The sequence below is a fragment of the Glycine max genome, chromosome 13 (genome assembly GCF_000004515.6).
Source record: "Glycine max cultivar Williams 82 chromosome 13, Glycine_max_v4.0, whole genome shotgun sequence".
Taxonomy (NCBI): domain Eukaryota; kingdom Viridiplantae; phylum Streptophyta; class Magnoliopsida; order Fabales; family Fabaceae; genus Glycine; species Glycine max.
The window spans coordinates 37,470,536-37,481,238 of NC_038249.2; the positions used below are offsets into that span (position 1 = coordinate 37,470,536).

The following is a 10,703-nucleotide window of genomic DNA, read 5'->3' on the forward strand; positions in this document are numbered from 1 at the left end:
GGTGTTAATTAGAAATTAGGATCTACCAATCTTTTTCTTACTTCATTGAAGTATAACTCTTTTAGTAGCTTTGAGGAGAAAGGGACATTTGTGGAAGTTATAAAAAATAATGTCAATCAAACACAAAGAACAATATTGACTCGATTTTGAAAAGTAAGAAAACAAATTTAACTTTTTAATAATAAAAGAATTAAATTGAACAAATTAAATAAAAAGAGAAACTAAAAGAATAATTTAGGTTAATTTAATACTACTCCAAAAACAAATTAACTCAACTTATAAAAAGAGAGGATATGCAAATTTATGACACATGTTATTAACAACTAAATGATTATTAGATTTGATATGCTAATGTTAAAATTTGAGTTTTAATCTAATTCAATTCTAAAAATTTAACTTATAAGATAAAAATGTTCACCTTCTTAATTATATTATTAATCGATGTGTGAAATATCTATTACACACTCTTATGTGTGAGAGTTTGACATCTTGAGATAATAAAATCTACAGAACTAGATTAAGTAGTCGAATAACAATTTGATGGTAAGTAACTTAATAGGTCCAACAACAGTCATTACTATAGAATATAATATCATTTTAAAATTTGAATTTAAGCTTAAATCAATTTCATAAAACTAATCTTTAAGATGAGACTTGTAATGTCTCTGCTGACAAGAATGAACTAATAGTAGACCTAATTTTTTTTTAATGAAATGCTAAAATAAATTAAATAATTCAGTAAACCAGAAGTTTCCACAACTTGAATAATTGCTACACTCTTCTCGTGTATTACAGTATAATATAAGGATTATTGACGGGAGATGATTTAGTTAATAAAAGTCCAAACCATTCATGTGTACTTGGAATGAAGTATTCTTCCGTTCCTTTAGACTAATTTGTACTAAAAATAAAATAATACAGTGATCAATAATTCTTATATACGAATAACAACTTTTACAAATCCACAAACTAATAATTAAACTGTCAAAAGTCAAGAAAAACCTTTCAATAACCACTCGCAGAATTTAAATTTTGAGTTCACTTGTATTTTTTTTTCTCACATGCATTCTTTCTAAAAGAAAATTAATTTTATTTGATGTATTAATGGATATTAAATATGACTATTTTTTTCAACAAAAAATTGTTCATTAATTATGTAATAAAGACTAATATCTGTCGTTAGACTCAATTTTGATTAGATCTATTCTAATTTTCATTAATTACCCAACTTTTACTATGTATCCACTTTCGGCCAATTAGCCGCACGTTGTTGGATCTTCTCGAGACATCTTTGTTTTCACAAATTAAATTTCCTAATTCTCCTATTCTAGTCATGGCTCCGTACAATTGGCTTGTTACTTAATGTTTTTTCTTTTGTCTTTTAACTCTATTAATTCCTACATACGATTTTCTTTGAACAGTCTCTCCGTAAGAGGTAACCTGTTCCTCCTTGATCCTCACTGCATTGCAACCATTGTTCTCAACAGTAACAACCCTTGTAACTGTCAATATCACCACAGCATGAGCGAAAAAAAAGTTACCATCGGCCAGAGAATTAAGTACTAATTCTTTAACATATTAATATTTGTTTTAAAAAATTAATCTCTCTAAACAAATATTTTTTAAATGTACATTGACCATGATTTATAAATTAAAATTCTAATTATATACTTAAAAAAATAAAATTATTTATTAATCATATTAGATTGTATTGATAAAAAGTGTTATCTTTGTGACATGATAATGTGTTGATAAGTCCAGAGCTAATAGGATATTTTGGCCCCTATCCCATCCCTGAAATGTGCCGCTTTATATTATATGATATCACTTCATGCGATGCTCCAAAACTTTCACAAACTGAGCCAATTAAATTTATGTGCATAGTACAATTATGGACCATTATCTAACGATTTTTAGCGAGTAGGGTAGTTTCACGCCCTAAGGTACTAACCTACCTCTGTTTGGTTTCCGCACATGATAGAGGGATGGCTACAATTTAGATCATTTGGATTTTTCTTTTTTATATTATGATTTTTACATACGGAATTGAATTTTGATTGAAATTGTACATTATGATGATGATGATATGTGTAATATGGGTTAGGACAAAGAGCAAGTTGTGATTAGAAACTTAAGCTTAATCCGGATTAAAGTTTGTCAACGAAATTAGTTGTGGCCGTTGTTTCCTACAACGATTGATGGTGATGCGAAACTAGATTCATAGCCAATGGTTTGTGTATGAGGCCAAAAAATAAGACTATTGATGGTTTGTATTAGGGGTATCTCTTGCAATCATGGTTGAAGGGATGCATAAGATTGAACCTCCCCTTTCATTTGAAACAGGAGAAAACTTTGTTTGTAACGCCAAAAAAATCATTTCATATAAAGTACAAGTCACGTTGCTGTCACTTTGATGCAACTATTGAGGGAAAAAAACAAAATAAATTATACGTACGAGAGATTATAACTTTTTAATCATCTAATTATTGTTGTATCTTATCAATCCTGCAAATGTTGAAAACATTTCAAACGACTTAAATTGCCCCAGCTGTCATCAACCTTATCTAGGTGCATTCCATTGATGTAAAGGGCTATTGAAATCGACAATAATAATGTAACAAGTTGAATGAAGTATCCTTTGTATACTTTGGCTTCTTACTTAGATAAGATATTTTGGCCTATACGACTTAAAATCACATTGACAACGTTAGTTTGGATATTGGAGATATTGCATTGTTTATAATAATGCAAGTGCTATAAAAAAAATTACATCATTAATTAAAAATATCATGGATAATTTTATCGCAATGTTGGGCATTGAAATGTGAAATAGTAGTACTAAAATTATGATATGTCCAATAAGAGAATTGAGTTACTGCTGCATGCATGCTTTGAATTTGGCAACTAAAAACTTTCTTAGTATTCATTCATTCATATGAAACGATTACTTCGAGTGTTCTGTTGGGGTTTGTGTTAGGAATTGTTCCCTTGAAACAGTATCTTATGTTTCTGAGATGCCAAGCACTGGCCCTAGCATGTGGCACTTTTCTTTTTTGGGGGTCAGGGATTTGACCCTATGGGATTCGATCCTAGTAACTATATATTAAGTTATTAACTACATAGGTCCTAAAATGGACCCGATCCCATTTGATAGTTTTTTTAATAACTCCTCACTGTTTAATTTGAACATGTGAAGTTATGAGTGAACCAAGGCCTGACAGCTTCGGAAAAAGAAGGGAAGAATGGTAGCCCCCCTCTCTTATTACTATCTACAAAATTCATTTTATTTGTTGAAGTGCGCGTATAATTGTTGGATACCCAACTAGAATCAATTAGACACCTATGAGCAAGACATAGAAAAAAAAGGAAAATATAGGTATGATAAAAAATATTATTAGGTAATTTAGAACTCTTCTATGACATGCATTTAGGTTTTTTAATTTGTGAAAAAAAATTATCACCACTTGTTTACATGTGTGTCATGTGGAGACTAATTTTAAACATATAATCTATGATCACATAATAATTTCTTGTATAATAACTTATATGACGTAATAAGATGAGATGTGAGATAAATGATGGATGTTAGTGAAATGTATAAAATGTTGAAATATCAAAATATCATTTTTGGTATTATTATTTGCAAAAATTATGTATGCATAAATTTTAGCAGTTAAAGAACATTTTGAATGTACAAGTATATTTTTCCTAAATATCATGTTTTAGTAGAGAAAATATTTTATGTATTCACCTTATAAATAAAATTTTACAGGCTAATCAACCATAAAACAAAAGAATTTTGAATATGTACATTAAATTTGTTTTTTTATAATAATTATATTAAAAATCATATTTATCTTTTTTAATTACAATGTATTTTTTTTAGATTGGATTACATAGAAATTAAGCTCTTTAATTTTGAGCATAAATAATGAAAAATATTTTATTTTTTTCCTTTCCTTGTCATATATCATAAGTGTCTCCATACTCATCAAGTTAGAGATTAATTATTTTTGCATTTGTTGGTCTAAAATAATTTTTTACATACCAGAAAAATTGAACATGAATTTTTTTATTAAATAAATCATTTTATCATATGTGAATACAACAAAATCTTATAATATTGTGTCAAATTAATCTTATGTGCTATGAAAATTCTTTTGTTATTATAAAATAAATTAAAGTAAAAAAGATTATTTTTAAATTTTAAGTGTAGATAAATAAATGGCTCTTTTTTATTAAAAATTTTAAATTCAAATTCAAATTCAATCGTCCAGGTCTTACTAGTAAAAAAAGTATAATAGATAAATCCCATTTAATTATTCAGCGGTATTATACTTTACAAAAGAAAGTAGCACAAAATGTACGAAATGACAACGTATATCAATACCTTTTTTTTTTCAAATAAATCTTAATTAAAAAATTAAATTGTAACAAGATTTGAAAAAATAAAAAAGGTTCCTAAAACTATATGAAAAGTAATCCATGCTAGTTTCCTTTAATTATTTAAAGGGAAATATCTCATCTGTCATTCATTCCTTGTCTCCCATTTTGCCACCCTTCAGGTTATGGGTTAAACATTTTTGTGCTGTGCTTTTAAGCGTTATGCCCATTTTCTCGTTAAAGAAAAACATTGACAAAAATCATGTGTATCTGTGGGTGTACGAAATTTACTTAGGCCAAACATTTCGTTGTCTTCTCAAAGGACATAAACCAAACATTTTCTATTTTTCTTTTTTCAGTTCAATCAAAATTATTCTTTTGAATCTTTTCAGAACCGAAAAAAAAAAAACTATTTTTCGGCACTATATTAGTATTGCTGATGTCGATACATATCTTTAACCTTTTCGGCTGCTTTTGTTCACAAGAAACCTATTTTTTTTTTGTCGGTGCATTTGTCTAAAAAACTCTTTTCGTTTTGTTTTGGAAAATCGCCATAAAATATTTGTCACGACTCAAAAACTTTTTTAAAAATACTACCCCTTTATTTTTGTTTTCTTCTATACTTTCATGATCAGTTTCTTATATGAAATTCTGTATTTTTTTGTTACAAGACCAACTACTTGAAACCCTACTACAGCAAAGAAAATTCTTACATACTTCTATCGTATGAACCGATCATAAGAAAGGATATGAAAATTAATTATGAGCACTTCAAATTTGAAGATAGCATTATTACTAAGACGAATTTTATCCTTGTTTTTTTTTGTTACAAGGGTCTGTATGTTTTAAAAATAACTAAATTTGATTTTGATAAAATTAATTTTGAACCATTAGATGTAATTAAATATATGTTTAGATTATCTCAGCTATAATTTATATTAATATGTGTATTTTTATTGAAAAGTATAAGAATTAATTTTCAAAGGCCAAAGCAAACAAGAGTAATACAAATTGCGTTTAGGAATAATTTAGAAACTTGGTGAACATCCCTTTTCAATTTGTTTTCCAAAAAATGCACTCTCCTATTTACTTTGAAAATGAGAGTGGATAAGAAAGAAAGGGGAGTCGATATAGCAAGTCCCAAAAACGTTGTCCAGGCCCAGAAAGTATCGTTGACCCAACAAGATTAATCAGGCGTATCCCATGGGCCTATGTGTGAAGTTAGTTAGTTTATTTATTTTGTTATAAATATCATTAATTTTTTTTAAAATTCAATACACAATATAACAATAATTTCCTCCAAAAATGATGGTTACCAAACTTGCATTAATTCTTTGATAAAAAAATTGCATTAATTCTGGTGCAAGATCCTTTGAAGTATCAATGCTAACTAATCTATATGAGAAAAAAGAAGTGGTTAAAATGTGATGCCTTGTCAAAATAATAAGAGAAGAGAATAAAAGAACGTAATCAATGTGTAGATGACTTTTCTGAGTTTTGAAATGGGTTTTCTTCCATCTGATTTGTTCTCTGCAAGTCTATATCCTTGGCCATACATGAATAGTAGAATTAATAAACTAGAGCTTATTATTTATTTATTTATTTATTTATCCTCGCGGCTTGTTTTTTATTATTGAGTTATAAAATAGAATACGGACCCACTTAGTCAATGCATTATTTTTTACTGCACTTGGTCGATGTATGTGTGTGTATCTGTGCACATAGCTAATTAGTGCATTCGTTTTAAAAATCAGCCAACTAGTGCTTTGATGATAATGGATAGTAATAAATTGAAAGTTAAGAGCTTTTGTTAAAAAAATTACTAACATACATGAAACACACAAAAAACTATGCTTTGTGCCCCACTATCTCCCTTTATACCGGAATAGAAATTGTTAATCTTTTTTTTTTTTTTTGGACTTCGGGGAGGAAATGTTGTTCGCATGTTTGACAACTGAATAAAATTCAAAGGTCAAAAGAAAATTCAAAGGCTACAAAGTTACACCAAGTCCAAATAAATCAGGAAGGAATAGAAATAGCTCGAAAAACCTAAACAAAGAGTAGTACAAAACAGAATAGACAAGTACACATAAGTTTAAGAAAAAAACCATGCACTAAAAGTATAGAATAATTTTGTACTTTGGTGTAATTACAAATTATAATATATGATAAGTTTATTAATTTTTGTAATAATTATATTTAAAATTACACTAATAATTGATCTGTGATTGAATGATAACGTAAAATTATTTTATATTGTTAAATGCACATACCTTAAACTCCAAAAGTTTTTGGATGTGAAAACTTAAAAGTTACATGATTTTTATAAAGTTTAAAAATTCATTTCTTTAAAAAGGAGTAGGTCCATGGATTGGCCTCCAGCTTGAATATATGGTTAGGTTGATTCAGCAAATTTCTTACTGGTAATCAAATCTTAAGAAACGAGTATGTCCATGGTAGGCTTCCCTTCTCCATAGAAGAAAATGAAATGATGTTGTTGTCAGAAATAATAATGAAGAATTAAATTAATTGAATTTGTCCAATAGAGGTCATTAAAAAGATTGCATAAGTAAATATATAACCTAAAAAAAGTGGACTAATCCATTCAATCAACTTAATCCAGCCTGATCCAAAAATGTATTCACCCGCATGGAACTAAGCCGAATGGCCCATGCTAGCTTGAATTTGACAACCCTAGCAAAAAGCTCCATTTGAGCTGAAGACCCGTTTACTATATTGTGACTAGCTCCACCAGGACTGGGACTATATTTCCACAACTAGAAGAATTTGTAATCCAACCCAAGTTTAATACAGTGGCCTTTATTTAACCTCAAATTAAGGTGGAGACAATTCCAAATTTGGTGCACGATATTTTTTGTTGTAAAATGATCCTGTTGAGGTTAAAACCTATGTCTTCATACACACTAGGCCAACTTGAGTGATTATGACTCTTTTTACAACACTTAGAAAAAAAAAAAACTAAATGCTAGTAAAAATTTTAAAAATAAAAAATTAAACTATTTAGTATGTGTTTGAATTTCCAGTTTCAATCTCCGTTTTCAAGAAGCATCATCTTGTTTGCTTCTGCCATGAAAATATATTGGACTTCGTGTCACCACATAAAATAAACACGCTCTTACTCAATTGAAGATTGTTTGTCAATAAGTTCTTTTGAGAGTTCTATCAATCGAGAGGAAAAGTTATTTTTGTAGCTGTTGTAGCCGAAAAGAACAATTCAAAACTCAAACCCATGACTTTTACTCAAAGTTTTAAACAAATATGAGTATACTTCCTTTGGTTTCTATTATAAACAAAAGTTAACTAATTTTATTTTATTTAATAGGATTATCTATAAAATATCTTTCATTTAACAGGACTATAAACTTATGTTAATATCAAATTTCAATGAAGAATAATTTAAAAAAAAAAGCTTATTTTAATTTTGAGATTAACATAATTTAATGAAATTAACTAATTTCTTAATAAGTGTAAAATCATTTTTTATATTAATCTACAAATAAGACCAAAATTTTAGATGTCAAATTCATACGGGGCAATAATAGCACTTAATATAAACTAAAATTTGCAGCTGCCGTATACCTTTATGTATTACATGGGAATGCAAATGGACAAAGTTCTTTTGAAGCACCAAAGGTATGAGTGAAATTCCTCCTATCATAAACGACCAAAAATATTAAGGAAATTGACCCTACAGTGAAGTTACCAACATTCTAAATGAAAGGACTACAGTTTAAGTATGCAGAAAATCAAGTGTGTTCAGAGAATGCAAGAAATTATTTCTCTTGTTGATAAATGTATACATGACAAAGAACTTCAAAAATGTAAAGAGGCAATGAATCAGTCACCCATAACATACGACAATAGGTAACAACAACAAAAAATTACTAAAATACAACGTATACCATTCTTGTAAAGTAGCTAGACAGTAAATACAATAAATGCACTAAAATCAAGGAAATGTGCTGCAGAATCCAGACTCCAGATATAGTCACACCTAAATGTTTGCTGTAAAATTCTTAACTAGAAGCTCATTTGTAGGTTCCCATACCGACACCAGTCTCGCCGCCAGCATAAGGTTGGAAGCTTTCCCTTGCCCTTGAGTAGTTGATATAGTAGAATTCAGAGATTATGGCAGTGAAGAAAACAAAAGCAGCACCGGCAGCAAAGACTCCCTTCCTAACTGTTTCGCAAGACGGAGGATTCTCCCCGAAGATGGTCCTGTACTTGGTGTGATAGGCATTTTCCACTGATCCAGCCAACAAGCACACCTCAGCTATGATGAAAAACACCCTGAAGGAGAAAGTTGCAAAACAAATTTTATCAGTTAAAATGTTCAATACCAAAAGTTTATCATGGTGTATCATGTATGGAAATTAAATGAAGTTAATCAGCTTTGCAAGATATAAAAATGTCTGAATATTCTACAGTTAGTTAAGTGTTAAGACTTGATATCACTATAGGTAATTCTGCGAAGAATAATAATATACCAGCAGATTATGAAAAGAACAACTGCACAGGCCCTTGAGCCTCCAGGGTTAAGAGGCTTCCCGCAACAGAAGCATCGACTTGCCACCATTATCAGGACTTGACTAACCAAGAGAAACAAAAATGCTCCAACACCATAGCCAGTTGCTATATCAGAGTTATAGACACAGTAATTATAATTCTTTTCATTGTCCGTCACAACACTAGCCTGCCAAAATTAAACAAAGATAAATATTCTGTTAAGGAGGAGGTAAAAAGGTAAAACCTAAAAATTTGATTGCATTATATTTATATAATGGTCACTTATAAGTCATTAGGAGTGAACTACTGGTGAGGGGTTTTGAAAATTTAGAAGAGATTATAGGTTCAAACCTCAATGCCAAAAATGCAGCAAGGAGTAAAAAACCATTTTATTCCTTCGACCTTGAATTATGATTATACATTTCCTAACTCTAAAAACTGGATTACCATTACATTTTCACAAGCACTTGGTGATTGTTTTTGAAAAAGAACCTTGACTGCTTAGTTCTATAAGAACTCATAAGTTGCCTATCCATTAGGGAAACACCTGCGTTGGCTAAGTAGTCATAACTCATAAATTCACAAGCGGCAACTACAAAATCTAAAGCTCAGGTGTGGCACACATGGCACCTTTGAAGAAAACATTAAACAGATTGACAATTTTTCGTTGTTGAACTTCAATGAAAGAATTATTAGCATAAATTTGATACATGAGAAGGTTAAAAAGAAGGAGAAAAAGGAGACATCTGAGGCTTCACATAACAGAACATTTCTTCTTGTATACAAACAGGACTGTAAAATGTATATACAGATCTGGAGTTATATTAACAGACATAACCAAAGAAATCACAAACCTATGACATCAATGCCGAACTTCTTCACCCAAGTGAGAAAAAGTTCAAGATCTGTCATGTCTTGGAATGCAAACAACCAAGGAAAAAAGTCACAGAAACACAAAAAGATTGCAGATATTTTAATTTTGTAAACTTCATCCAATATCACATTCACAACGAGTTTGAAGAAAGACTACATTTTCAACAGTAAACAGATCTGGGTATGCCCACATCAGAACAAACTGGGAACTCAATAAAATGAACAAAAAAAAAAAAGGCACCCAACATCAAATTTTCAAACTTTAATTCATAAAAAGAAACGTAAAAGATTAAAGATTCAAGCTTTGCCCATATTTTCTCATTTCATCAACAATCAAGAAAGAGAAAAAAGAAGATTTTTTTATCCAGCAATGGTCAATTGATCACATGATTCTTGTCAAACCCAGATTTTTCTTTTGGATTTAGAGAGAAAGAAAGAGTGAATTGAAATGAGAAAACTCACGGTGCTTCTTCTCTGCTCAGCAGCCACGGCAAGTCCAAAAGCAATCAAATCAAAAACGAAGACAGTGATGAGTAAAAGCTTTGAAGCCATGGTTGAGAGTGGAGAATGTTGCAGAGAACAGAACAATGCTGGATTTATTCACTCTCTTTCTCTGTGTTTGTGTTGTGTTCTGTAGTGTCTTCACTGCTCTTTGCAACTATAAAAGCAAGCTGGATTCCCGACTGTGCAAGTTAAGCAGCAATAAATCACCAAAAAAAAAAATGTAAAAAGGAAAGATGCTTAAACTTTAAAAAAATTGCGTTGAAAACAATAGAATAGGAATAGAAAAGGACGTGGCATCGGTTGACTAATATATGAAAATTGGTATTTTACCTGCTAATACAAAGATTACTTACCAAACTAGAATGATAGTGTAAGGTGGTAACATAAGCGAGTTGTTTATGTGTAGTTATAATCAC

At 29.9% G+C, this 10,703-nt stretch overlaps 1 protein-coding gene across 3 annotated transcripts; it reads right to left on the bottom strand.

Annotated features, from left to right (window-relative positions):
- Positions 1-8,115: 8,115 nt before the first annotated feature.
- On the bottom strand, positions 8,116-10,703 carry LOC100305647 (uncharacterized). Of its 3 annotated transcripts, none has more exons than XM_041007747.1 (4): positions 10,618-10,703; positions 10,246-10,466; positions 8,892-9,097; positions 8,169-8,694 (listed from the first exon to the last, which is right to left on the bottom strand). In XM_041007747.1, exons 2-4 carry the CDS (start codon positions 10,333-10,335, stop codon positions 8,433-8,435), a joined length of 558 nt encoding a protein of 185 aa, XP_040863681.1. In that variant the 5' UTR covers positions 10,336-10,466; positions 10,618-10,703; the 3' UTR covers positions 8,169-8,432. The 3 variants fall into 3 exon arrangements, with proteins under 3 accessions (NP_001238493.1, XP_040863681.1, XP_040863682.1); XM_041007748.1 differs by having other exon boundaries at positions 10,641-10,691; NM_001251564.2 differs by lacking the exon at positions 10,618-10,703 and having other exon boundaries at positions 8,116-8,694; positions 10,246-10,445.